This window comes from Paroedura picta, chromosome 8 (genome assembly GCF_049243985.1).
Source record: "Paroedura picta isolate Pp20150507F chromosome 8, Ppicta_v3.0, whole genome shotgun sequence".
NCBI classification, from domain to species: Eukaryota; Metazoa; Chordata; class Lepidosauria; order Squamata; family Gekkonidae; genus Paroedura; species Paroedura picta.
The window spans coordinates 100,166,026-100,193,516 of NC_135376.1; the positions used below are offsets into that span (position 1 = coordinate 100,166,026).

Genomic DNA, 27,491 nt, shown 5'->3' on the forward strand with positions numbered 1-27,491 from the left:
CACCTCTCTGGTGGGACAGATGATCTGGGGCCAAGGGACCAAGCCCTATGAAGATAGGTTGAGGGACTTGGGAATGTTCAGCCTGGAGAAAAGGAGGTTGAGAGGGGACATGATAGTATTTGATAGTATCTGATAGTATTTGATAGTATTTGACATGATAAGTATTTGAAAGGTTGTCACTTGGAGGAGGGCAGGATGCTGTTTCCGTTGGCTGCAGAGGAGAGGACACGCAGTAATGGGTTTAAACTTCAAGTACAACGATATAGGCTAGATATCAGGAAAAAACTCCCCCTCACTGGCAGTCTTCAAGCAAAGGTTGGATACACACTTTTCTTGGATGCTTTAGGATGCTTAGAGCTGATCCTGCGTTGAGCAGGGGGTTGGACTAGATGGCCTGTATGGCCCCTTCCAACTCTATGATTCTATGATTCTATGAATACTGAATTTAAAGGCCTAAAAAGTGCCTCTTGTGGCGCAGAGTGGTAAGGCAGCGACATGCTGTCTGAAGCTGTCTGCCCATGAGGTTGGGAGTTCGATCCCAGCAGCCGGCTCAAGGTTGACTCAGCCTTCCATCCTTCCGAGGTTGGTAAAATGAGTACCCAGCTTGCTGGGGGGTAAACGGCAATGACTGGGGAAGGCACTGGCAAACCACCCCGTATTGAGTCTGCCATGAAAACGCTGGAGGGCGTCACCCCAAGAGTCAGACATGACTCGGTGCTTGCACAGGATACCTTTAAAAAGAGTAATCCAAAGTCTAATAAAGACAAAACTCAATTAATGGACCACTTAAACTGCAAAGGTTTTAAACCTAATAACATAAAAGCAAATTAAGTTTAACAGAGCAATTTATCAAAATCGCTTGGCTTTAAATTATTTGCTTGCTGCAAATAATGTGTGTGGTGGTGGTGTGTGTAGAATAATCTCCAAACAAACAGAGGCCAAAATATTAGTCCTGTAAGAATACAAACCACTCTCTCTAACACAGATGCAACTGAAGGAGAAACCATGATAGAAGAAGAAAAAATGTTAATGTGTTCCACAAAGAAGCGTTAAAAAAATAAAAGGGGGGAATTGATATAGATTATATAGATTTGTGGAACACAATTGAGAACACAAATACAGATTTGTGGAACACACTTTAGACACAGACTGTCTATGGTTTATTTTTAGGTCAGGCAGAATGTATCTTAAGTTCATTGTGGCACTATGTGTATAGTTATTTCTTTGTCTCTCAAAGTAACCTTGAGTTTGTCAAAAGCAGATAGCTCCTGAATGTAGCATCCCTCCATATAAAGGAATGCATTCTTTGAAACATAGAGCGAGAAAATTGTAATAAGATATATAGCCATCCGTGATAGGTCAGATTGTACGCCCTTCGTCGTTGACCTGATTGGTCAAAGGGACAGTGAGGGACTGAGCGTCAGGATGCCTCATGATGACGTATCAAGGTCTTAAAAATGAGCTGCACTGATGCAGACTTCAGAGAATGCACCAATTAGCTTTCTCTTCATGCTTGCAAACATGTATCCTAAATAAATCCTCTTGCTGCTTAGCTGTCTTTGTTGTGGTCTTGTAAATTTTACACTGCATGATCCATAACATCTGGATGATTCCTCTGGAAACTCTGCTTTGGATACTGCTAGAGGAGAGGTTGACTTAAATATGGAGAACTCAGGCCCCCCCTCCAGACGATGGGAGCAAGAAGGCAGTTGATGATGCACCAGCTGACTTGCTTACATTCAGCCAATGGGAACTGAATACTGGAAACATTAAGCTCTGGTGGGGGAACATAGTCAGAAATAAAGTTTTGAGGGTTGTGAGAGAAGGGTTAGTTGAACATGAATGAGAATGGAAAATTGTGGGGCATCAGTTAAATTTATCTCTCTCAGGAACAGCGGGGGTTTGATGAGTATGGTGTGCTGATAGGTACAGACCTGACAAGGCTAGTGTTTTTTTTTCTGAGTCATCTGCTGTAGCACTCCACAACTCCTGCTTAACAAGTGTTATTTAGCTCAGTTGTGTTTTTACTGGAGACATGGTCATTCTTCACTTTAAAAAGTGAGCCATGTTTTATCTCACTTCTTAACCCAGATAAGGTCGGGGGGTATTACACACATGTTAAAATCCTGTCTCCTAGAATTGTTTTCTCTTTTGATTCTCCACTAGGGTGAGCTTCCGAGTTCCACAACAGAAACTGGGAATCATTAAACAAAGCTCTAAATTCATCTGATAACCGGATATTCTGGAGAACTGTGACCAATGCCTTAACAAATAAGTCAAGGAAAACTGTAGGTCCTATTCCAGCTTCCAAATGGGTGGACCATTTTTCCACATTGTTCACATTACCATTTTCACTAGACCCTCAACTGTCCATTGGACAATCCTCTTCCTTTCCCTGTTGGCCAAATGTTGAACCTGCTGTGATTTCTGAACTGATAAAATCTCTAAAACCTCATAAGTCACCTGGTCTAGATGGGATCCCTCCAGACTCGATTATTCATTATGCTGACTGGTGGGCTGTGCCTCAATCACATCTGTTTACAAAAATCAACCAAACAGGACTAATCCCAGATTCATGGCTAAATTCCATCATAACCCCAATATATAAAAAAGGAAAAATTGACCTTCCGAGTAACTACCGACCCATCAGTCTATTGTCAGCCGTAGGTAAGCTCTTTGCAAAATATCTGGCTACTAAACTTATAAACTGGACATCCAACAATTACATCATAGGACCAGAGCAAATAGGGTTTAGGAAGGGATACACTAACTTAGATCATTGTACTGTTTTAGCTTTTTAAAGTCAGAAATACACCAAACCTAAGAGGGGCAAATTATTTGTTGCCTTTATTGATTTAAAAGCAGCCTTTGACTCAGTTTCCAGAGAGAATACTCTTTCTATTAAAACAGCTCCATCATAACAACCACTGCCAAGTCAAATATTCTGCTGTGGGAAATTTAACACCAAAAATCCAAATAAACATAGGAGTGAAACAAGGTTGCATCCTTGCACCTCAGTTATTTAACCTTTTCTTAAGTGACTATTTTAACAAAGTTAATGGTCATTCCCCCATTCTTGGCAAAAGACCCACTCCACTTCTTTTATACGCAGATGACACAGTTATCTTATCAAGAACTCGAGTTGGCCTTATACGCTATCTCCGGTCATTCGGAGATTACTGTAGTGACAATCAACTAAAAATAAACTTTGAAGAAACGAAGATCATGGTATTTGCAAAGTCCAGATATAAGTTTCCCTGGATAATAAATAGTAAACATATAGAACAGGTCAATCACTACAAGTATTTAGGCATAAACTTTACTTATAATAACAGTTGGGCCAACCATAGAGAAAAAAACAATCAAATCTGCAAAAGGCTAGTTGTCCCTTTTAGCCAAGTTTTATCATCAAAAAGGCAACAAAAACCTTCAAGCAGCCATTAAAATCTACAATGCCAAAATAATTCCTCAGATACTTTATGGAATCCCAATATGGATGGATGCATTTAATAATAAATTAGAGAACATCCAATCTTTCTTTTTCAGAAATCTGCTAGGAGTCCCAAACTGTGTGGCCAATCATACACTTGTAGCAGAATTTGGCCAACAGAGTTTAGAAGCCCAGGCTTGGTCTCAGTCCTTTAAATACTGGTTAAAAATTCATTTCCATGCTCAAACAGGTAGTTTGTTAATTAACCTTTTGAGTGACCCTTATTCTTTCAGCTGGCTGGGCAAAATGTCAAAAAAACTTCAAATTATGGGTCTGGACATCTCATCCCTTAGCATGCAAGATGAAAGCTAATATTACAGAGACTAGAAGATCAGGATACACAGATTCTGGGCTCCTCTAACAATAGTGTATGTTCTCCCCGCTTCTGGGATATTCCGTTATCTTACAAATCCATGCCCATGTATCTCCAAATTTTGGAGACACACAAGTTAAGAAGAGCATTTCTAGCAGACCGCTTAAACATCTTTCCTTCAAATGTCACCCGAGGTAGATTTTTGAAGATCCCTCCTCAGGAGAGATACTGTTTACATGGATGTAGTATCCCTGACACGTTGCACCATATGCTTCTGGTGTGTCCTAAGTTTGAAGTATTTCGTCGCCCGTTAGCTAATCATCTGAAGAAATTGAAATTCAGCGTTGTTAATGAGAAACACTGGATTAAAATGATACTAAATGTGAGGGACACAGGAACTATTATAAAAGTAGCAAAGTTTTTACTGGCAATTTTAAATGAAAATCTTTTACGATAGATTTTACATCCTGAAACTGTTTGAAATTTTCATTTTATGCTTTGCAATTTTATGCCAATAAAGGTACTCTGATTCTGATTCTGGTAGATGAACCCACAAGAGGTTCAGCCATACTGGACTTAATACTGACCAACAGGCAAGAGTTGGTGGATGAGATGAAGGAGGTGGAGACCCTAGGGGGAAGTGACCATGTCCTCATAGAATTACTTTTGAGATGGGGAGGCAAGCTAGACGTGGATGTTGGATTTTCGTAGGGCAAACTTTAATAAACTCAGAGACATTATGAGTGTCATACCATGGACAAGAATGCTGGAAGGAAAGGGAGCATGTGAAGGGTGGGCACTACTCAAACAAGAGCTATTGCATGATCAATCAATGACTATCCCAGAAAGACGAAAACACTGCAGGAGCTCTAAGAAGCCTATTTGGATGAACAGAGAACTTCAAGAGGAACTAAGAAAGAAAAGGAAAATGTTCAGGAAATGTTCAGGAAATGGAGGGAAAGACAGAGCTCTAAAGAAGAGTACGGGAGAACTGCGGGCCCTGCGGGATATTTCAACGTTCCGCAGGGCCTGCAAGACGGAGCTCTTCCGCCAGGTTTATGGTTGAGGCCGGGGCTGATAATAGATCTATGCCTCCCCCGGGGACTCGGGTTCTGGACCCGAAGCAAAACATCATCAGGACCTCCTCTCCACCCGCTAGTAGTGGGAGGGAGGGGGGGGGAGTTGAGCTGCCATTCTTGCCATGCCATTCTTGCCACGAGCAGACAGTGTGATGCAGCAGTAAAAAAGGCAAATGCCATTTTGGGGTGTATCAACAGGGGCATCACATCAAAATCACAAGATGCCATAGTCCCATTGTTTACGGCACTGGTCAGACCACACCTGGAGTACTGTGTGCCGTTCTGGAGGCCTCACTTCAAGAAGGACGTAGATAAAATTGAAAGGGTACAGAGGAGAGTGACAAAGATGAACTGGGGCCAAGGGACCAAGGCCTCTGAAGATAGGTTGAGGGACTTGGGAATGTTCAGCCTCTGTTCTCGGGTGCATTTAATCCGGACCAGGGGATGTGAACTCATCCAGTGCAGCTAAATGCCTCTCGACAACCTCTCTATCCATGTTAACCTGCCACCCAGACACTATCCTTTGGCTACAGCCATCTGTAGATGTGCCTAAACACTTTGACCTGTGGGAAAAAACAGATGTAAAATAGGCACTAAGCCTTTCTGCTTTCTCTGCATCCTCCGTTAGAGTTTGTCCATCCGCTCCCAAAAGTGGGCCTATTGCCTCCTTTACTTTACGTTTGCTCCTCACAAATCTTTTTTTCAGTCAGAGTAGTTCAGCAGTGGAATAGGCTGCCAATGGAGGTGGTGAGCTCCCCCTCACTGGCAGTCTTCAAGCAACGGTTGGATACACCCTTTTCTTGGATGCTTTAGCATGCTTTGGGCTGATCCTGCGTTGAGCAGGGGGTTGGATTAGATGGCCTCTATGGACCCTTCCAACTCTATGATTCTATGATTCTATTATTCTAATTCACGACTCTGCAGGGTAAGGACCGCACACCGAATCTGTGAATTGGCATCTTGATCTGCAGTAAACTAATGTCTACTAAAGAGATGGCTAATGTGGCAGCATGCTCCATAAGTAATTTCCCCCTTAAAAGCCTGTGTATTAAAAATGTACTCCCGTTTTATGAGAATACAATTTCTTGGCCTTCAAAAATATAAAACACTTTACCTTAATGCAGGTTTTCTTAACCAGGGTTTTATGATAACCTGGGGTTTCTTGACAGCCCTGGAAGGGTTTCCCGAATGAGTGGGAGTTAATTTTACATATATATGTGTGTGTGTGTGTGTCCGTGTGTGTGTGGTGATATGACTATATAAAGTCATGTTGACCCACCTCTCCACAAATGGCCAATTATGGGCCCCTGCAGGACCATCATTAGCCATTTGGGGAGGGGGCAGATGGGTCACAGTTCTGCTTCTCACACATATTCGGCACCATCTCACCCATTCTGGGGTTTCTCAAAGCCTGAAGAATGTTTCAGGGTTTTCTCAACAATCAAAAAGTCGAGATAGGCTACCCTAGTGTCTAAAGTGAGAGCTGCATTTTGTCCCACCATTAACAACAAGAAATATTACTTACGTGTCCTTAGTGGAATCACTGGCTCTCCATTCCTATTTTTAAAACAAAAAGAAATATTTAAAAATTAGACAACTTTCTGTTTAGATGCAATATGGTTGAGGTTCTGGATTTCAGTCCATCTTGTGAGCATTGCCTATTATCCCTAGGATAAAAAGGTAAAGGTATCCCTTATGCAAGCACTGGGTCATGTCTGACCCTTTGGGTGAAGCCCTCTAGCGTTTTCATGGCAGACTCAATACGGGGTGGTTTGCCATTCCCTTCCCTTCCCCAGTCATTACCATATAAAGATGCTTAACTGCCTCAAGAGCCTCTTGTGGCGCAGAGTGGTAAGGCAGCCGTCTGAAAGCTTTGCCGATGAGGCTGGAAGTTCAATCCCAGCAGCCGGCTCAAGGTTGACTCAGCCTTCCATCCTTCCGAGGGCGGTAAAATGAGTACCCAGCTTGCTTGCTGGGGGGTAAACGGTAATGACTGGGGAAGGCACTGGCAAACCACTCCATATTGAGTCTGCCATGAAAACGCTAGAGGGCGTCACCCCAAGGGTCAGACATGACCCGGTGCTTGCACAGGGGATACCTTTACCTTTACCTTTAACTGCCTCTAGATTTGAATGAGAGAAAGCAATCGTAGACTCATTAATACTGAATAAAAATGGTCTGTCATCAATGTGTCCCTACGAAGCTTGAAGCGGCCTTTAAACCCCTCGAAGCTGGTCTCAGTGTGGCTCCCTTCAACAGACGGTAACCAGAGCCAGTGAGAATGTGGGGAAAGGAGAGTCAGCCAATAGGACGGAGAACCCTCTAAGGCCCGGCCTCCATGTGCTGTGAGAATTTTGAGGAGAAATCCCTCCAGTTGGGGATGACTTGAAGATTCATTGCCAAAGATTTTAATGTTGGACCTATTTGGCAGGACGAAACAGTTGGGGGAGGGAGAAGAGCAACTCTAGCATTGTGGGGTATTAAGTTAACGAACGGAGCCATTGTGGGGTATCAGTTAGAAAACGGAGTGAGATGTAAATTCAGAACCTGGTGTGATGGCAAGAACTGAAGATGGGAAGATTGCAAATCTACAGGGAATGGCATGTAAGCAGGGAACTGCTAACTTACAAGGAAGTTCAAAAAGTAAAACCATGGAGCACACAAAGGATAGATTATGATGTCTCTACACTGCGGGTCGTCAACCCCCGGTCCGCGGCCCAGTACTGGGCCGCGAAGACCACGGTACTGAGACGCCGACAGCCGCGCCTGCCTCCCCCCCACAGCGAGAAGCTCGCCAGGCCGCAAGTGAAGTGGCTGCTTTGCTCGCAGCCCGGCTAGCTTCTTGCTGCGAGAGGGAGGGGAAGAGGCAGGCATGCCAGCGACGCAAACGCGCATACGCGGATCTGCTGTGCATGCACGTTTGCGTCCCCTGCTGGCAACAATTCGCATGCGTGGCAAGTCTGCACATGTGCGTTAGCGCCCCTGCTGGTGAAAACGCGCATGCACAGCAACTGTGCATGTGCGTTTGCGCACAGCTGCCGCGCGTGTGTGAAACCCGGGCCGTCGGCTCTCCCCCACCCCCGGAGGGGGTCCCTGACCACAGAAAGGTTGGGGACCGCTGCTCTACACCATCGGTTTTCAACCGCCCTAATGCCGCGACCCCTACAGCAGGGGTGGAGTTGGCACACGCGCGCATGTGCACACACTGCAGCCCTCTCCAAGGCCTCCACGCAGCCTCAGTGAGCTCAAAGGTGGCGCGGAGGAGGCCAGTGCCATGCCACCGCTGTCATGACCCCTGGAAGAGCCACGGCCCGGTACCGACTGATCCACGGATCGGTCCCAGTCCCCAGACTGGTGGTTGGGGACCACTGCTCTAGAGTATTCCCTTGCAGAAATATGCATTTCCCCTTATATCTCCACAAGTGAAGGTGCCCAATACTTTAAAAAAAAAATCTGGGGACTCAGCTAATTTTTTATACCCATTGCTACAATAGTATATGGATATACCAGCATCCTAGACCTGGTATTTTTAAATGCAGAAGCCATGGTCATCCAGGGGAAGGGACTGGGGAGACCTGCCATGTGGTAGCCCTGTCATTGCTGTACTTTAGCTGCAGCTGTGGTCAGAAGCAGGGGAAACTGGAAATTCCCATCCATGTGGGGAAGACACCAGCTTCTGACCACAAAGCAGCCTCCTCCTAATTTTAATTAATTTTATTTATGTGCCTGGAGGAGGCAAAGAGGGTTTGGGGAGAAGGGCGGAAGAGCAGAGCTATGGAAAACATATGTGGAACACTAGCTATACTAAGGAACTTAATAGAGCCAGGTGGGTGCCAGCCATGAAACTTACCGGATGGCTCGGATGTGAACGAAGCAACTTGTAGCCTCGCACACCTTGACCGCATCATCCAAAGTCATGCTTTCCGTCCACAGGCCACAGATGCAGACAATCTGGTCGTGGGGCTGCAGGCTGCCCTCTTGGCTGGCTGGTAAGCCAGGTACGATCTCAAGGACTGAGATGCCCTGCAGCTGGCTACCAACACCACCAGTTAACTTCAGGCCTAGAAAGAAGACAGATATCATTCCTACTGACTTCCACTGGTCATTCTTGTTGCACTGCAGCACTTCCTAAAACCACCCCCACCCTCCATCCATAGGTGGCCTCCAGTTCTAAGTAGGGTCACTCGACAATGAATTTCATGAGTTGCAGAAGACTGAAGTGGATGAACTTGTGGATCCTGGTCCAAGAGTGGGTCATGAAGACTGGGAAGGCGGGCTTTTACAGTCCAACTGATTTGGGCATGGTCTGTTTTTAAGTGACTCACCATAAAAGGTAAATTTGTGCTTGCAGGTCACCATACCAAAAATGGCTGGAATACCCTGGCTTAATGCTCACCACAAGTGTTGTCTGTATGTGACGGGGACCAACAGCACATAACCAGGAAGCAGTCGCATCTGGGATATTTGGAGACCAGTTGATTGAAAGAGGCTGTGGTACGCCCACTGCTGAAAAAAACCCGTCTCGCACTTAGCGTTTCTGGGGAAGATGGTAGAAAGGGCAGTCGCAAACCAACTGACAGAATACCTGGAAGAAGCTTCGGTCCTAGACCCATCCCAGTCAGGCTTCCGGCCTGGCCATGGGGTAGAGACAGCGCTAGTCGCCCTGACGGACAACCTCCGTCGCCAGTTGGACCGAGGCGGGTCGGCACGGCTGATATTACTAGACCTCTCAGCACTGTTAGACAGAGTCGATAATGAGCTTCTAGCTCGCCGCCTGATCGATGCCGGAATACGAGGGACAGCCCTTCAATGGCTGATCTCCTTCCTCTAGGGTCGTGGACAGAGGGTTGCAATAGGAGAGAGAACATCAGATCGCCAGCAACTTACTTGCGGAGTTCCACAAGTAGCGGTCCTCTCTCCTATTCTATTCAACATCTTCAAGCGCCCTCTCACACAACTGGTACAGAAGTTTGGGCTGGGTTGCCACCAATACACAGATGACACCCAGCTCTTCCTCCTGATGGATGGCCGCCCTGACTCTCCCCCAAAGCATTAGCCAGCTGCCTAGAAGCAGTGACGAGATGGCTCAAGCAAAGTCGTCTGAAGCTCAATCCTTCAAAGACGGAGGTCCTGTGGCTGGGTAGGAAGGGCCCATGTGAGGAAGCGCGCCTGCCTGCCCTGGATGGTGTGCAGCTCTTTACGGTTCACTCTGCCAGGAACCTAGGCGTGATTCTGGACACTTCCCTCACAATGGAAGCCCAGATCACAAAGGTAGCGCGGCTGGCATTTTACCATCTCCGCCAAACCAAGCTACTAGCGCCCTACCCGGCCCCGGAACACCTAGCCACAGTGATCCATGCGACGGTCACCTCTAGACTGGACTTCTGTAACTCGCTCTACGCAGGCCTGCCCTTAGCCTTGACCCGGAAACTACAGCTGGTCCAGAACGCATTGGCCAGGATCCTCAGAGCAACACCGTGGAGGTCCCACATCCGGCCCATTCTCCACCAACTGCAGTGGTTGCCAGTTGAATTCCGGATCAGACTAAAGGTTTTGGTAATTACCTTCAAGGCCATATGCAGTCAGGGCCCAGTGTACCTGAGGCCTCCCTGCCTATGCCCCCAAAAGAGCTCTGCACTCCACCGCTACCAAGTGGCTAACGGTCCCTGGCCCTAAAGAAGTCCACCAGGCTTCAACCAGGGCCAGAGCATTCTCTGTTCTGGCCCTCACCTGGTGGAATGAGCTCCCAGAGGAGATCAGGGCCCTGACGGAGCTTAAACAGTTCTGCAGGGCCTGCAGAAAGGAGCTCTTCTGCCAGGCATTTGGTTGACAACAGGCATAACCAACAGTGACTGAAGGGCCCCTGCTCCCCCCCTCCCTCCCAGAACTCTACCAGAGCGCTCTGGACCTGTTGCGCTGTTGCACTGTTGCATTGTTTGTACTATTATATTGTTATATGTTATACTGTTACATAAATTGTTATTAATATTATTGTATGATTATTAATATAGATTGTTTCATGTATTGTTCCCATGTTCTATGTAAACCGCCATGAGCCTCTGGGGAGGGTGGTAAATAAACAAACAAACAAACAAACAAACAAACAAACAAATAAATCGCAGTCTCTTGCCATGACCCAAGTCGCACAGGCTTTCATCAGACCTTGGAAGATAAGCTTCAGCCCTGATTTGTACTTGGATGGGAGATCACCCAGGAAGTCCAGGGTCCCTACACAGAGGCAGGCCTGAAAATCCTATGGGTTGATACAATTGATGGCAAAAAGAAAACAAAACATACACTAGCCTGTCAGGGTATACTGGTACTGAAGTCATATTGTGATGAAGAGGGTCAGGCTCTTGGCAGTCTTGGCATCAACATTTTCATCAGCTATGACCTCACTAGGTGGGTACTCTGTCAACCTCCCCCATCTCACCTTGCCTGGGGGTCCACAATGCGGGGTCCGTGGCCCCCACTGATACCTTTCCTGGCACCTGCCAAATGCTTTTAGAACATGGGTAGGGCTAGGTCAGGCTTCTCTCCAGCAAGGCCGTGCAGGCTGATTCTGTGAAGGCTCAGGGGATGGCAGGTGATAGTGGATGAGCGATTGGGAAGTGAGTGTCCTGCATAGTGCAGGGGGTTGGACTAGATGACCCATGAGATCCCTTCCAACTCTATTATTCTATGATACGTTTTCGTCTGAAATGCTGAGTTACTATTAGAGTTGTATACAACCTTGATCCCAGATACTTAATAATTGGCCCCAGCTCCTATGTGAGCCATTTTGTGATTGGCTCTGCCTTCTGTGTCAGCAATCCTGCAATTGTATCCAATGTCCTTCACCAAAATTCCAAATTCCAAGCAAAAAAAGGTTCGGAGGCCCCATCCTAGTCTATCTCCCAGGGCTGCTGGAAAAATCACAGCAACAATCTGTCGGGCACGCTCAGCTGCAGGCTTGGCAATGTGGGATGTGGGCTAACGTGGCCTGCTGTAAAAGGAACATGTACCCAGCACCACAAGGGAGGACTATGGATATGGAAACTGTTCACCCACCAAGTTGTCCACTGTCTCCCTTTGTGAGTATGATTTCCGGGATCTCCTCTGGCTGGAAAGTTGGGAAGATCCCTGTAGTCGTCCGCCCAACCACCAGGCTCAGCTCACGGGGCGAGCTGTACAACAGAGCCAACGTCTCCTCGGCTGAGAGAGCCAGAGCGTCCGTCCCATTCACCTGCATTACAAAGAGAGATCCTGGTGAGACAGCCTTTGCCCGAACCTCTTGCAAGGACCAGATCATTAAGGCAGACCCAGACCAGCTGGCATGCCCAACTGGTGAAGAGACAACTGGACGTTGTAACTCCATTTCCAGGCTCACGCCGATGGGTAGAGTCTGTTGCTCCCAAACAGGACAATGAAACCAGCTGATACTGCAAGCGCCAAACCAACCGTGGCCTTGCCTGGAGAACAGGGCCCCTCAAGTAGACTTAGAAGGAGATGCCCACCAACACACAGAGAGCGGCTGCTTACTGAACCAACCTATGGTCCATCAAGGTCAGTCTTGTCTACACAGAACAGGAGTGGTTTTTTGGGGTCTTTCCCATCACCTCCTGCCTGGTCCTCTGCACTGGAGATGCCAAGGATTGAACCTGGTACCTTCCAAATGTCAAAAGCAAATGCTCTGCCACTGAACCACAACCCAGCAGGGTCTAAATACAAGAACACACAGGAATCTACCTTATCCTGAACAAGACCCTTGGCCCATTAAGGGTAGTCATATCTACTCAAACTGGTGGTAGCTCTCGAAGGCCCCCAGGAGAAGTCTTCTGCCTCACCTGCCACCTGCTGCTTTCTAACTGGAGATGCTGGGGATTCAACATAGGACCGGAGAGCCAGTTTATGCCCGTCTTGTTGACCCCTTCGGCACTACTAGAATCCTGCTTTTCAATTTGGCCCAAATGATTTCACAGCAATATGCTTGCTGAGGGCCAGTGGTTCAGTTCTCCACTCCTCCTCCATATGCAGCCTGCTGGGTGACCTTGGGCTGGTCACAGTTCTCTCAGAGCTCTCTCAGCCCCAACTCCCTCACAGGATGTCTGTTGTGGGGAGAGGAAGGGAAAGTGATTGGAAGCTGCTCTGAGACTCCTTTGGGCAGTGAAGAGTAAGCTACAAGAATCCAACTCTTCCTCTTCAGCATATGAAGCAGATGCTCTATCACTGAGTGGCAGGGCAATCCTAAGCAGGAAGTCCCCTTTCCAAGGCCATGGACTTAGAAAAACACCATCCTGCTGTATTGTGTGTCAAGCAAGGTGAGTTTGCTGGGAAATGGTCTGGATTCTATATGTCACAACATGTTAATTGGAGGCTTTGTTACCATAAGCACTCGGTCTCCCCTTCTCAGCCGTCCGTCAGATAGAGCAGGCTCCCCCAGGATCTCTGCTACATACAGGATGTTGTCTGCCTTGTTGACAACCACGGTGAACCCATAGCCCTTGTTGGCTGATCTTGTCAATGTCACACGGAGCTCTATTTCCTGCATAAGAAAGAAATGAATGTGCTCCCCCACCCTTGCAAAATAAGGTCATCTCTCGCTCACCAACTTGCCAGGTGGTTTTTGGCATGCCCCTCTCCTCCAGCCTTCCATATGCAAGTTGTGGACCAGTTATTCAGGGCAAGAGTTTGGATCAGTTATCCAGGGCCCTGATGTGGCTAGCCCTGGCTAATCTGGCCTTGCCAGATCTCGGAAGGCAAACAGGGTCACCCTGCTTAGCACTCGAGGGACATCACCAAGGAAGTCCAGGCATGCTACACAGAGGCTGGCAATGAGCCAGCTATTGTGAGGTTCAGCTGGGTGTGCTTCTGCAATGAGGATGCAGCTTTTTCCTGCTTCAGCAACATCTCATCCCAATCTGTCCCAAACTCTCTTTCTATGTCCCAAGCCAGCATCTCAAACTGCAGTGCTTTCCTTCAGCTCACAGGGTACTCTCCCACACAATGGACAGAGTCCTCCTTTCAGTATCTTCAGTCCCCTCCAAATTAGTGCCATGGAATTTGGCTCTCCCCTCTCCGTTTTGTCACTCTTTGCCCAACTTCTCCCGGGATCACTGGCCTCAGAAGAAGAAGAAGAAGAAAAAGAAGAAGAAGAAGAAGAGTTGATTCTTATATGCCGCTTTTCCCTACCCGAAGGAGGCTCAAAGCAGCTTACAGTCGACTTCCCTTTCCTCTCCCCACAACAGACACCCTGTGGGGTAGGTGAGGCTGAGAGAGCCCTGATATCACTGCCCGGTCAGAACAGTTTTATCAGTGCCGTGGCGAGCCCAAGGTCACCCAGCTGGTTGCATGTGGGGGAGCACAGAATCAAACCTGGCATGCCAGGTTAGAAGTCCGCACTCCTAACCACTACACCAAACTGGCTCTGGGGGTAAATCCACAGGACTCGGCAGACTGCTGAAAGGGCAAGCCTCTGCTCTCCTCCCTGCCCAGGAAGGCCTGTGTTGTCATCAAGCAACAATGGGATGCTGCACTGCTGCCACTGGCCTTGCACAGCTGTGCGCCTAGGGCCTTTGGGTGTGCCCCTTTTCCCTGGGGAGGCTGCCAGAGGGTCAATCTCTTGCAAGCTTTGAGCAGACTGCAGTTCCTAATGCACAATGGAATCTTTGACTCTTACCCTGACATTCCGTGGCTCTTCTGCTTCTTCAAGGTCCTCCCATTCACTTTCGCTGGCACTCAGTTCTCTGTTGAATGTGGCCAGCGGACTTGGGCTCAGCCCTCTAGGCTCTGCCCTGACGTTTGCCTCAGGCTTGCTTCCGCAGAATAAAGAGGGTAAGGATGCTGAGCAGATGGCGAGATACTCTTCGGCCACTTGTGTGGGAGAAACTATCTCAGGCTGGCAGTCTTCAGTAGGCAGGGCCTCCATTAAAGAGCTGGAAAATAAACTTCCTCAAGATCAAGGTCCCTTTCTTTAGAAACACACCACAGTCACCCCTTTTTCAGGCACGGCTGAAAGACCATCCATGCAATCTAACCTTCCTGCCCCATCTCTGCATGAAGACATGGCCCATCCTGCCCCTTTGGTTCATTGTTCTGAGCAAGGAGGGGACTTCGCTGGCTTGTGTTCCTGGGCCCCGTGGACCTGACCTTTCCTTTGCATCACTGGGGAAGAGTATGACCTCACAACTTCTAGGATCATGGCTTTGATCTTTTCTGCCTCGCACTTTCTGTGTCAACACGTATTGCCACTCCATCATACTCAGGCCAAACTCAGCACTTCTGTGACCCTGCTCAACCCACCCTTTCCCCCCTACTGCTTTCCTCCCTGTTCTTCCTCCAAACTTTTTCCTACATGCAACCAGGGCTGGAGGCTCTCCTGAGACTGGCAAGGCCAGCTCATAGGGAACCAAAAGTAAAAGGATTCAGATGTCTTTATACCAGCGGTCCGCAACCTTTCGGCTGCCGCGGACCGCTGCTCCGGAATGGGGCAAGAGGGCGGCCCGGGGGCCCGCGCACGTGCGGCAGGCCCAGCACAAACGCGCGTGCGTGGCAGTCCGCGCACGCGCGTTTTCACCGCCACCAAGCCGGCGGCCGCGGCTCCCCCTCCCGGCCCCTCCGGCCCGCCAGCAAATCAGCCGCCAAAGCGGCTGATTAGCTTGCGGCTCAGCAAGCTTCTCCCCCCCCCCCCGAAACAAGAAGCTTGCCGGGCCGCGAGCTAATCGGCCACTTTGGCGGCCGATTTGCTCACGGCCTGGCGAGCTTCTTGCTTCGGGGGGAAGGGAAGAAGGAGCCGCGGCCCGGTGCCAAGGCCTTTGCGGCCCGGCACTGGGCTATGGCCCGCGGGTTGGGGACCACTGCTTTATACTAACGCCCGAAGCATGGGCAATAAGAAGGAAGAGCTGGAACTTCTCATGCTGATGGAAAGGTATGATCTAGTAGGCATCACAGAAACTTGGTGGAATGATTCTCATGACTGGAATGTAATAGTGGATGGATATGAACTGTTCAGAAAAAACAGAATCGATCGAAGAGGTGGAGGAGTGGCACTGTATGTGAGGAAAGGGCTTACCTGTCAGGAAATTCTAGTGAAGGAGAGCATATCTACAGTGGAAAGCATTTGGGTGAAAATAAGCGAGGGGAAAACAAACAGTGTGGTGGTTGGTGTCTGCTACCTACCGCCTGACCAATGAGAAGATGCGGATGCTGCACTTTGTGAGCAGCTTGAGAAAATATCCAAGCGGCAGGACCTTGCAATCATGGGTGACTTCAATTTCATAGAATCATAGAATCATAGAGTTGGAAGGGGCCATACAGGCCATCTAGTCCAACCCCCTGCTCAACGCAGGATCAGCCCAAAGCATCCTAAAGTAATCCATCCATTTCCCAGATATGTGCGGGGAAACAAACTCTGCGAAGCGTCCTCAGTCATGCAACTTTCTGACCTGCCTGGCTGACAATTTCATTTATCAAATGGTAGATGAACCCACAAAAGTATCAGCCATACTTGATTTAAGAGTTGGTGAATGGGGCAAGAGTTGGTGGATGGGGTGAAGGAGGTGAAGACCCTAGGGGGAAGTGACCATGTCCTCATAGAATTCCTTTTGAGATGGGGAGGCAAGGAAGCTTGTAGCCAGACGCGGATGTTGGATTTTCGTAGGGCAAACTTTAATAAACTCAGAGACATGATGAGTGTCATACCATGGACGAGAATGCTGGAAGGGAAGGAAGCATGTGAAGGGTGGGCGCTACTCAAATAAGAGCTATTGCATGCTCAATCAATGACTATCCCAGAAAGACGAAAACACTGCAGGAGCTCTAAGAAGCCTATTTGGATGAACAGAGAACTTCAAGAGGAACTAAGAAAGAAAAGGAAAATGTTCAATGAAGGACAGAGCTCTAAAGAAGAGTACTTACAGGTTACTAGGCACTGTAGATCAATAATCAGAAAGGCCAAAGCTGAGAATGAGCTAAGATTGGCCAGGGAAGCCCATTGTAACAAGAAAAGATTTTTCAGTTATGTAAGGAGCAAACGTTAAGGTAATGGAGGCAATAGGCCCACTGTTGGGTGCAGATGGACAAACTCTAACAGACGATGCAGAGAAAGCAGAAAGGCTCAGCGCCTGTTTTACATCTGTTTTTTCCCACAGGTCAAAGGGTTTAGGCACATCTAGAGATGACAGTAGCCAAAGGATAGTGTCTGGGTGGCAGGTTGACATGGATAGAGAGGTTGTTGAGAGGCATTTAGCTGCACTGGATGAGTTCAAATCCCCTGGGCCAGATGAAATGCACCCAAGAGTGCTCAAAGAACTTTCTGGAGAACTTGCACAACCCTTGTCCATCACCTTCACGGCCTCTTTAACGACAGGAGATGTCCCGGAGGACTGGAAGAGAGCAAACATTATTCTGATTTTCAACATAGGGAGGAAGGATGACCCGGGAAACTACAGACCAGTGAGTCTGACCTCTGTTGTGGGGAAGATAATGGAGCAGATATTAAAGGGAGCGATCTGCAAACACCTGGAGGACAATTCAGATGCAAGGAAGTCAGCATGGATTTGTCTCCAATAGGTTCTGTCAGGCCAACCTGGTTTCCTTTTTTGACCAAGTAAGAAGTTTGCTGGATCGTGGAAGTTCGGTTGATGTTGTTTACTTGGATTTTAGTAAACCTTTTGATAAAGTTCCCCATGGTGTTCTGATGGATAAATTGAAGGAGTGCAATCTGGATTTTCAGATAGTTAGGTGGATAGGGAATTGGTTAAGAGAACCGCACTCAGAGTGGTTGTCAATGGTGTTTTCATCAGACTGGAGGGAGGTGAGTAGCGGGGTACCTCAGGGCTCGGTGCTCGGTCCAGTACTTTTTAACATTTTTATTAATGATCTAGATGAGGGGGTGGACGGACTACTCATCAAGTTTGCAGATGACACCAAATTGGGAGGACTGGCAAATACTCCAGAAGATAGAGACAGAGTTCAACAAGATCTGAACACAATGGAAAAATGGGCAAATGAAAACAAGATGCAATTTTATAAAGATAAGTGTAAAGTTCTGCATCTGGGTCAGAAAAATGAAAAGCATGCCTACTGGATGGGGGATACGCTTCTAGGTAACACTGTGTGTGAATGAGACCTTGAGGTACTTGTGGATTGTAAGCTAAACATGAGCAGGCAGTGTGATGTAGCGGTAAAAAAGGCAAATGCCATTTTGGGCTGTATCAGGAGGGGCATCACATCAAAATCACAAGAGGTCATAGTCCCATTGTATACGGCACTGGTCAGACCACACCTGGAGTACTGTGTGCAGTTCTGGAGGACTCACTTCAAGAAGGACGTAGATAAAATTGAAAGGGTACAGAGGAGAGCGACGAGGATGATCTGGGGCCAAGGGACCAAGCCCTATGGAGATAGGTTGAGAGACTTGGGAATGTTCAGCCTGGAGAACAGGAGGTTGAGAGGGGACATGATAGCCTTCTTTAAGTATTTGAAAGATTGTCATTTGGAGGAGGGCAGGATGCTGTTCCCATTGGCTGCAGAGGAAAGGACATGCAGTGATGGGTTTAAACTACAAGTACAACGATATAGGCTAGATATCAGGAAAAAAATTTTCACAGTCAGAGTAGTTCAGCAGTGGAATAGGCTGCCTAAGGAGGTGGTGAGCTCCCCCTCACTGGCAGTCTTCAAGCAAAGGTTGGATACACACTTTTCTTGGATGCTTTAGGATGCTTTGGGCTGATCCTGCGTTGAGCAGGGGGTTGGACTAGATGGCCTGTATGGCCCCTTCCAACTCTATGATTCTGTGATTCTGTGAGTGACCCCATCAGCCATGACTCTCTGGCATTCCTAACCTGTATATTTATCACTGGTACAGCCATAAGCACCATTAATCTTGACCCTCCTTCCTAAATCACATTTCTTGACTTCAGACTCCCCCAGGAGTCACCTTAAAATATGGTCCTCTTTTGCATCATACCTCTGAGCTTTTTCCAACTCACAAGGTGAGCAGCATCCCTGCCTCACTTCTTCTTCTAGAGACACGAACGTCTTAGTGGTGTCAGCCTCCTGGCGGCTTTTCCAAAGGTGCTTGTAGGAGTACCGAGTCAAAGGTGTCACTGGCGAACTCCCTGGCTTTTGTTGTCCAGAGAGAGAAATTCCTTCCACTAGTTCCTGCCCATAGGCCGGTCCTGGGGAGCTTTCTTCCACAGTCGTTGTGGAATCCAATCCAGTGTCACCTGGTTCCAGGGCTGGCACAGACTCTTTCACTGGTGAAGGTGCTGGGGTCTATGGAAATAAATAATGCACTTTTATTTTTTGCAGGACCGCATGACTTTATTGGGCTGCAAGCACATTTGCCTTTGTGGGCCCCTCCCACCATAATAGTAACAATATGAAAAATTATTTTTATATAACTTTTGTATAACTCCCCACCCCTTTTTAGGCAAAAAATTTTCTTCTCATGTGAGAAAAAAAAAACATTTACTTCAATCCTAAAAGTTCATTTTCCCCTTCTGAGACTAAAGGGCCCCTACAAGTGCTGTGGGCTCCTAGACCTACTATGCCTAATAGATAAGGCAGCCCTGGGTTTTGTTGCTATCACGACTCTCCCCTTAAGCGATCCTTAGGAGAGCCCTTTCTGTCATTCCTACCCTGGAACTGCATGGAAGCACGAATGGGCTGGTGTTTGAGTTTTAAAAATCATTCTTATGACAACTGTTTTTAAGGCCTAGAGGATTTTAAAGCTAGTTCTAGGTGTCCACAAGAGGTTGATTGTTTTTAACTGTCATCTGTTTTACTCATTTTCCTTTTTCCTCTGTTATTTTAATTCAATGGTTACTTTCACTTATCCAGTGTTATGAAGTAATGAAGTCTTTATAAGCCACCTGAGTTCTTTTGGTAAATAGAAGATTGGGATAGAAATCTTTTACACATACAAATAGGATTTGCTGGACAAATGTGGCTGGGTCCGCTGCTTCCCAGGCATCTTGCCCTTGGGGAAAAGGGAGATCAAGAAGTCACATGAGGACAGTGGCTGATCTGTGGTCATATCCTGAAATTGATTTTTATTACAGCCCATGGCCCACTCAGAAGCAGGGGGAGAAACACTGATATAAACTTATTAACTGCGATAATAATAATAATAATAACAGCATACATAATTAGCTTAAAATAAGTAACAGATTAAGGGTTGGAATCTGAATAGATTCTAGAGGTACAAATATGGGACCTTAATTCAGCCTGTATTTTCATTACAAAGAGCAGAAACTGAAACACAGATACAGAAGTTCCTTCGTCAGTCACATGGCAGTAAGAGTCTCCTGCTCAGAGAACAGATTTGTAATCAATTAACACAGGTTTCAATAAATCCAGGTGTGCCCATACATAGCCTGTGATGGAAGAAGAGCTAGGTTTTATTTGTACCCCACTTTATACTTCCTGAAGGAGTCCCAAAGCAGCTTACCATAGCCTACCTATCCTTCCCTCACAACAGACACCCTGGGAGGTAGGTGGGTCACTGCTCTTCATCGCTGCACCATAAATCAATAATAAATCCTTATTCATCCATCCATTGTTCCTCTTCATATTTGTGAAACAACCCTGGAGCTGGAGAGTGTCCTGGCTGTCTGAGATGGAATAGGGCCAATCAGGATGCAGCCAGCGAAGCCCTCCCTCTCCAGCTCCCAACCTCCTTCCCTGTACACTAGCCACTTTGTTCTCAGATGCCTGAGAAACACACAGAGACACAGAGAGCCCTGCCAAAGCGCAAACGACCCGATTACCTGCTATTAACCTGCCCACCCATCCCACTTCTGGCGGGACTGCCAAACTGCCCCGCCTCCCACCGCCTCCCGCAAAGGTGTTCGGCCCGTTGTGAGGCGGCTCGGTGCTTGAAGGCTCTTTTAAGCCGGCGTTTCTTTCTCTGACTGGGAGGCGGCCGCCTGTGCTGCAGAGAAGAGAGGCAGGTTGGGGCGATTCGTGGTCTCGAGAGGCAGCTCTGACCCTCTCAGGCACCTGTAGGGAGATCACAGGCCGCCTGCGGAAGAAGAAGGGGAAGCCGAGACCTGGCAAAATATACAAATTATGCATTGACAACCCAGAGGCGCAGGAAGGAACTCTCGCTGGTACATCATGATACGCCATATCCAATCCGGTGTGACCGTGCACCCAGTTCGAACGCTGGCACCAAACGTGAGACTGGCGTGCGAGGAAGATGCTGGACCTGAGGGGAGGAGTCTGTGCAAAGCCCGTGGAGCGCCCCTGTTCCATCTCTCGAGGCCCTTCGAGTACCAGCCACCGTGGTCTCCATGGTGACCCCACCGAAACAGAACCGGGCTGAGAGCATCAAGAAGATCATCATCGAGGGCAACATAGATAAGGGGAAGCAGGGCGGGCAGCCGGGCGCCACTCCCTCTCCCTCTCGTGCCTTGGCGGGAAAAGAAAGGGGATGGAGGTGACCTGGCTTCTCTTCTCTCCTCCCCCCTCGCCTACCTCGTGGGGCTTTGGTGAGGGGAACAGAAGGCCGCAGACAGCCCTGAGCTCCTTGGAGGAAAGGCAGGATAAAAACTGGGCATGGAGAGGGACAAAGGTTTGCAGGAAAGGTGCGTATTCTAATCCTGCTGCTCCTTGGAGAGGCGCAGTCTGGGGTGGGGGGTGGTGGCTGCTGCCCCATCCCTTGTGATGAATGGAAGGCTGCGTGAAATCGTGCATCACATCACAGCCATTCTGGAACAATAGGGACTAGAGACTTATTTCTTTAAAAAAAATCCAAGCTGGGAATTCAGAGAACCTAAAGACAAGTTATAACATGAAAGGTCAATGGCCAGTTTCTTTTTTTAAAGAGCTCTCTGGTGACAGAGTGTGTGGAAGATGGCTGCTGCAGGGTACTCAGGAAAAGAAAAAGTGGCTGGAGTGAACAAGAGGCAGACTTTTCCATTCATCTGGGTGCCAGCCAGGCTTTGTTGTGATCTTTCCCCAAACATTTCAACCAACGGGTTTGGGAAAGACTGAGAAAACCCAAGAGCATCTTGGAAGCACCATGATGCTTCCTACTAGACTCCAGGCTGGTAAGTGAGAAGGATTCCTATTCTCCAATTTCTATGACTGCCCTTGATGGCAGGTCTCCCTAGCCTTCTCCTGAGCTCACAGACTTCTTTTGCTCCTTCCATCGCTTTCTCTCCTTCCTTCCATCACTCCTCAGGCAAAAGCAAGAGTTCCTTCATCAGAGTCTGGGGCTGTTGTAAGGTAGTTCATAATCTTAAAATAACTGCTGCAGGAAATTTAGGTCAGTGTTAATCATTAGTTCCATACAACTATGTGAGTGTGTGTGTGTATGCCTGTGTGCATGCACACTCTGGTTTAATTTGCTTGAAGCAACAGAAAATACAGCAGAGAGCTGCTCACAGAATGCATGTTCTTATGTCAGAGACTCCTGCATAATATAGTATATGTAATAGGTAGAATATAAATTGCACACCACTTAAAAAGCAAACCTGCAAAGGATTTAACGAAACAGCTGCTAACCTGAACTGTGAATACCTTTTTAATAACTTTAATATCTGGTTGTTGTGTGTTTTCCGGGCTGTGTGGCTGTGGTCTGGTAGTTTTAGTCTCTGACCTTTGGCCAGTTACAGTGGCTGGCATCCAGGCTGCGCCTGGAGGTTGGCAACCCCCCACCCCCCAACAGTCGCCCCCACGCTCCCCCCCAACCCAGCACAGAACCCCGCCCCACTCACTGCCATTCGGAGCCTCCTGCTGACCCCTGAGACAGCCTCGCCCTGTCGTGCCAACTGGACGTCCCTGCGCACTCCGCACCTGCCTGGAGCTTTCTGGCGGCCCCTGGCACAGCCACGCTACGGTCTACACGCGTCAGGGCTGTCCCTGGGCCCACCAGAAGCCCAGGGCAGCCTGCAGAGTGCCACTGCCGCGGCCTTCTACATGTCAGGATCAGTGCCTGCTCTCTGCCATGATTTGTCCATGAACAGGGGTTACCCCCATTTTGTCTGTATTCCATTATTCTTTTCCAGGCTTTCTATGTAACCACAGCCTGCTCTCTATGTAACCAAAGCTTACTTTCTGTTTTCATGTTATCATGATTTGCAGTGCCCGCTCTGAACTGTTTGTCCTTTGATCCCTGCTGGCTAGCTCTGCTTTTTGTAACAACAACATTGTATCTTGTCAATAGGCGCCGGCCAGTTCAAGGACGTGTGAATTGTAGCACCTCTGGCTGGATGCCTGGGCTGACACCTGGGGATGAGGGCACCCTCCCCTTGGGAACATTCAAGTTTTGGGCGGGAGAATTGTATTGAAAAGGGCTTGCACTTCTATTGTGGAGTAGATTTAACTTCTTGAGTTATAGTGACTAGAGTACTTCCATTAAAGCTTTCTTATTATAGAAGTTTTGTTGTGAGTTCTTTTAGCTCTTAACACTACAAGGCCCACAGACAGCCTCGCTGCCTCCAGCACGCACAGACGCTATCTCTGGGCCCGCCAGGGGTCCGCAGGAATGTGCGCCACCGGCTGGAGGCTTCCTGGTGCAGCCTTGCCGCATCATTGATGCACCGGGGCTGACACGTCAAGGCTGACCCAGGGCCCCGCAGAAGCCTCCAGCCAGCGGCGCACATTCTTGCGGTCCTCTGGCGGCCCCACAGGCAGTGTCGCCGCAACCTGGAGGCGGCGAGCCTGCCCCTAGCTCAGCCAGAAGCCCCTGGGATGCTGCTGAGCTGGCTGGACCCACGCCTCTTCGCCCTCCGCCTACCTTCAGGTAAAATATGTCAGGGGGTGCTAGGTAGCTGTGGGGGCATTACACACTTTTGAGGCCTCACTTTCAGTCTTCAAGGAATATGTTCAGACCAGGGACATCCAACCTCCAAGTGGGGCCTGGAAATGCTGCTGATCTCCAGACTATACAGACCAGCTCTGCAGGCAAAAATAGCTACTTTGGAGGGGTGACTGTGTAGCATTGTATCCCCCTAAGGTTTAGGGAAGCCAGCCTTCAGGTGGGGTCCAAGAATCCCCTGTAAATATCATAATCTCTAGGCGGTTAGGCTGAAGGGAAATCTCTCCCCCCTCTCATGCACTCCTTCAAAAAGAATGCACATGGCCCCAGAATCCACTTGGTTGCTTGGCTGGTGATGTCTGCCCTTCTGAAGCCTGAGAACTACTGCTGGCAACTGCAGTCCCTGTTGTGGTCTGCAAGGCCAAGTCGTTGCGTAATAAAGGCGGATCACCTAGTTTCCCCCAAGTCTCACCGTCTACTTTCCTGTAAAGTTAACTACACTTGAAAATCTGGGCCACTTATGTCTTTGAGTTCATAGGAGTTTTTATTTATGGAATAGGCTGCCTAAGGAGGTGGTGACCTCCCCCTCACTGGCAGTCTTCAAGCAAAGGTTGGATACACACTTTTCTTGGATGCTTTAGGATGCTTTGGGCTGATCCTGCGTTGAGCAGGGGGTTGGACTAGATGGCCCTTCCAACTCTATGATTCTGTGATTTACCAGACCAAGCTTGAAAAAAGTCACTTTAGTTCCCATGTCTCTCCAGCCATTTGTTTGTTCACTATTTACAGTTTCAGGCTGTAAATATTCTTTATTTAGATCTTCCTGAACTTTCCAGTCTCGCAGGATTGATATTAGTCTGTCTGTCTGTCTGTATCCCAAAACACAAACAGTTGCTGGTAAGGGCTGGCCAAAGCCCATAGCCCAGGAAGAACACATCTGCAACCACTCCACCCCAACCACAGTCTGTGAACCTCTACCATCCTCTCTAGATCACTGCTCATCTCTAGATGATAATGATCATATCTGCAGGAAAAAATGGCTACTTTGGTGGCCGGACTCTGAGGCATTGTACGATTCAGGCCTGAAGGGAGGGGGAGGGAGCGCACTCACCAGCCTCCTGCTAGCTCTGTCAGTGTTCTGAGGCCATTTGCAATTGGACTTGACAGTTAGGACAGCCTTGGGGCGAAGAGGGCTGGTGCATCCTGTCCAAGCCTCTGTTCTCATCCCCCTTGGCAGCCCTATTGACCTCCTCTCCTTGTAGTGGTCAGGAGCAGACTGGCAGCCATGTCTCCAGATTGCCCCAGGTTGGGCTGGGTGGGCAGGTTGGGAGGTGCTTTGCGCCTCCTAACTGGATGGAACTCTGGTCTGTCCTGGTGAGGGCCCAATTGGATTGGCCGCTTGGCCCCTGGCTGTGCGCGCCTCTGGATTGACCCCTTGGCCCCAGACTGACAAGTGGAGGGGCCAATCGGAAGGCGCTTCACGCCTTCCGTTTGGCCCCTCCGCTTGTCAGTCTGGGGCCAAGGGGCCAATTGTTGCAACCCCATCACGGACTGAGTCGACCTCCACACTCCTTAGCCTTTTATTTATACTGTGGAATCCAGTTTACAGATATGTTGAACAGCACAGGCCCCAGGACAGATCCTTGGGGTACTCCGCTTGTCACTCTTTTCCAAGAAGATGCTGAGCCATTAACAAGTACTCTCTGGTTCTAATTTGTCAACCAGTTCTTGATCCACCTGACAGAATTAGGATCCATACCACATTTTATCAACTTGTCAACAAGAATATCATGTGGAACCTTATCAAAAGCTTTACTGAAATCCAGATAAACTATGTCCATGGCATTCTCCTGATCCAGCAAGGTAGTCACTTTCTCGAAAAAAGAGATAAGGTTGGTCTGACATGACTTATTCTTGCAAAACCCGTGCTGAGTCTTAGAAATCACAGCTCTCAGTTCCAGCTGCTCAAGGACCGAGTGTTTGATTATTTGTTCCAAAATTTTGCAAGCTACAGATGTCAAGCTGACGGGTCAATAATTACTCGGATCCTTCTTTTTCCCTTTCTTGAAGATGGGGACAACATTTGCCTGCCTCCAATCGTCTGGCACCTCACCTGTTCTCCAAGAAGTGTCAAAAATAATGGACAGAGGTTCAGAGATGACATCTGCAAGTTCTTTTAGTACCCTTGGATGCAGTTCATCTGGCCCAGAAGACTTTGTTTCATTTAAAGAAACCAGGTCTTTGTGGACTGGTCCAACAGTGATCCTAGGCCACCATTCCTATCCCTCGTGTTGTGTTATGTTTTTGCCACACTGATCACTATTTCCCTCACAAGAGAAGACTGAAGAGAAATAGGAATTAAGCAGTTCAGCCCTCTATTCATCATCTATTATAATTTCACTTTCTTGTCCTTGCAGTGGTCCTATGGTGTCCCTAGTCTTTTTATTGCTTGAAATACAACTAAAGAAGCCTTTTTTGTTATGTTTAGCATTTCTTGCTAGCCTAAGCTCAAGTTGAGCTTTCGCTTTTCTAACACTCCCCCTACAAAAATTGGTTATTTGTTTATACTCATCCTTGGTAATAAGGCCTTCCTTCCATTTCCTAAATGACTCTTTTTTATTCCTCAAATCATTTGACAACTGCTTATGGAGTCACCTTGGCTTCCTTAGGCTCCTTCCATCTTTTCTTCTCAAGGGAATTGTTTGTGATTGAGCCTTCAGTATTTCACTTTTAAGAAACTCCCAGCCCTTTTGGACTCCCATCTCTTCAAGTCTTTCTGACCATAGGACTCCAAGCAACATAAAGTCTGTAAAAATCAGCTTTCCTGAAGTCCAGTCTATACGTACGACTACGTAAAGGTTTTCTCTTTCCCACAATTGAAAATTCCAAAAGCACATGGTCACTGCTACCAAGTGTGCCCACTACTTCCAGCTCATCTACCAGTTCTTCCCTATTGATGAGAATCAAGTCTAAAATAGCATAGCCCCTGGTTCCCCTCTCTACTTTCTGGGAAATGAAGCTGTCTGCAAGACAAGTTAAGAATTTAACGGAGTTTGCATTTTTAGCAGAGTTGGTCTTCCAACTGATATCTGGGTAACTTAAGTCACCCATGACCATTGTTTCCCCCTTTTTTGAAAATTGTATAATTTGGTCTAGCAGTATCTCATTCAAGTCCTCTGACTGGCTTGGGGGTCTATAACAGACCCCCTCAATACTACTACTCTCATTTCCTACTCCTCTTATATTTACCCAAAGGTTCTCAACCTTCCTAATGCTGCAACCCTTTAATATAGCTCCTTATGTTGTGGTGACCCCCAACCATAAAATGATGCAAGTGTTCTTTCATGGAAATTAATCCAATACTGACCAATGGCATGAAGATCCATTGTTCATGATTATATATAAACTAGAATTAAACCCCACCGGAAGGGGCAACTTAGATGCGCAAGGAGCGGCAAGGAAAGGAGACGACACTGCAGCTCACATGGCTGCATGGTCTCTCTCGCCCCCTTCTGCTGCCTGCAGACCTCCCGGCTGTTGAGGAGGGTGAGGTCTGCATCGGCGGGCAGGATGCTTTGGGCTTATCCTGCGTAGAGCAGGGGGTTGGACTAGAAATGCCACACCTTTTAGAATCATAGAATCATAGAGTTGGAAGGGGCCATACAGGCCATCTAGTCCAACCCCCTGCAGTGGCGTCTCCTTTCCTTGCCGCTCCTTGCCCGGTGCGCATCTAAGTTGCCCCTTCCGGTGGCAGGTGTTAGAGTATGTAATGTCTGGTGTACAAAGTTAACCAGGAAGAGGAAGACCCTGATGGGGGCAGCAAGAAGGCTGTTAGATCAGAGAGTTCAGGACCTTTCTATC

The 27,491-nt window shown here is 48.0% G+C and overlaps 1 protein-coding gene across 10 annotated transcripts in view; it reads right to left on the reverse strand.

Annotated features, from left to right (window-relative positions):
- Positions 1–27,491, reverse strand: part of FRMPD2 (FERM and PDZ domain containing 2) — a 229,230-nt gene that overhangs the window by 81,137 nt on the left and 120,602 nt on the right. For 9 of the 10 annotated variants that reach the window (XR_013233792.1, XR_013233793.1, XM_077350968.1 and 6 more), the window contains 6 exons: positions 18,831–19,138; positions 14,541–14,796; positions 13,248–13,406; positions 11,933–12,107; positions 8,733–8,943; positions 6,408–6,439 (listed from right to left, as the gene is read on the reverse strand). Coding sequence is in view for 8 of the 10 variants with exons in the window: in XM_077350968.1 (XP_077207083.1) it covers positions 6,408–6,439; positions 8,733–8,943; positions 11,933–12,107; positions 13,248–13,406; positions 14,541–14,796; positions 18,831–19,138 (1,141 nt within the window). In the remaining 2 variants the exon portion in view is untranslated. The remainder of the gene's footprint in view (positions 1–6,407; positions 6,440–8,732; positions 8,944–11,932; positions 12,108–13,247; positions 13,407–14,540; positions 14,797–18,830; positions 19,139–27,491) is intronic. The other variant, XM_077350966.1, reaches the window with a different exon arrangement.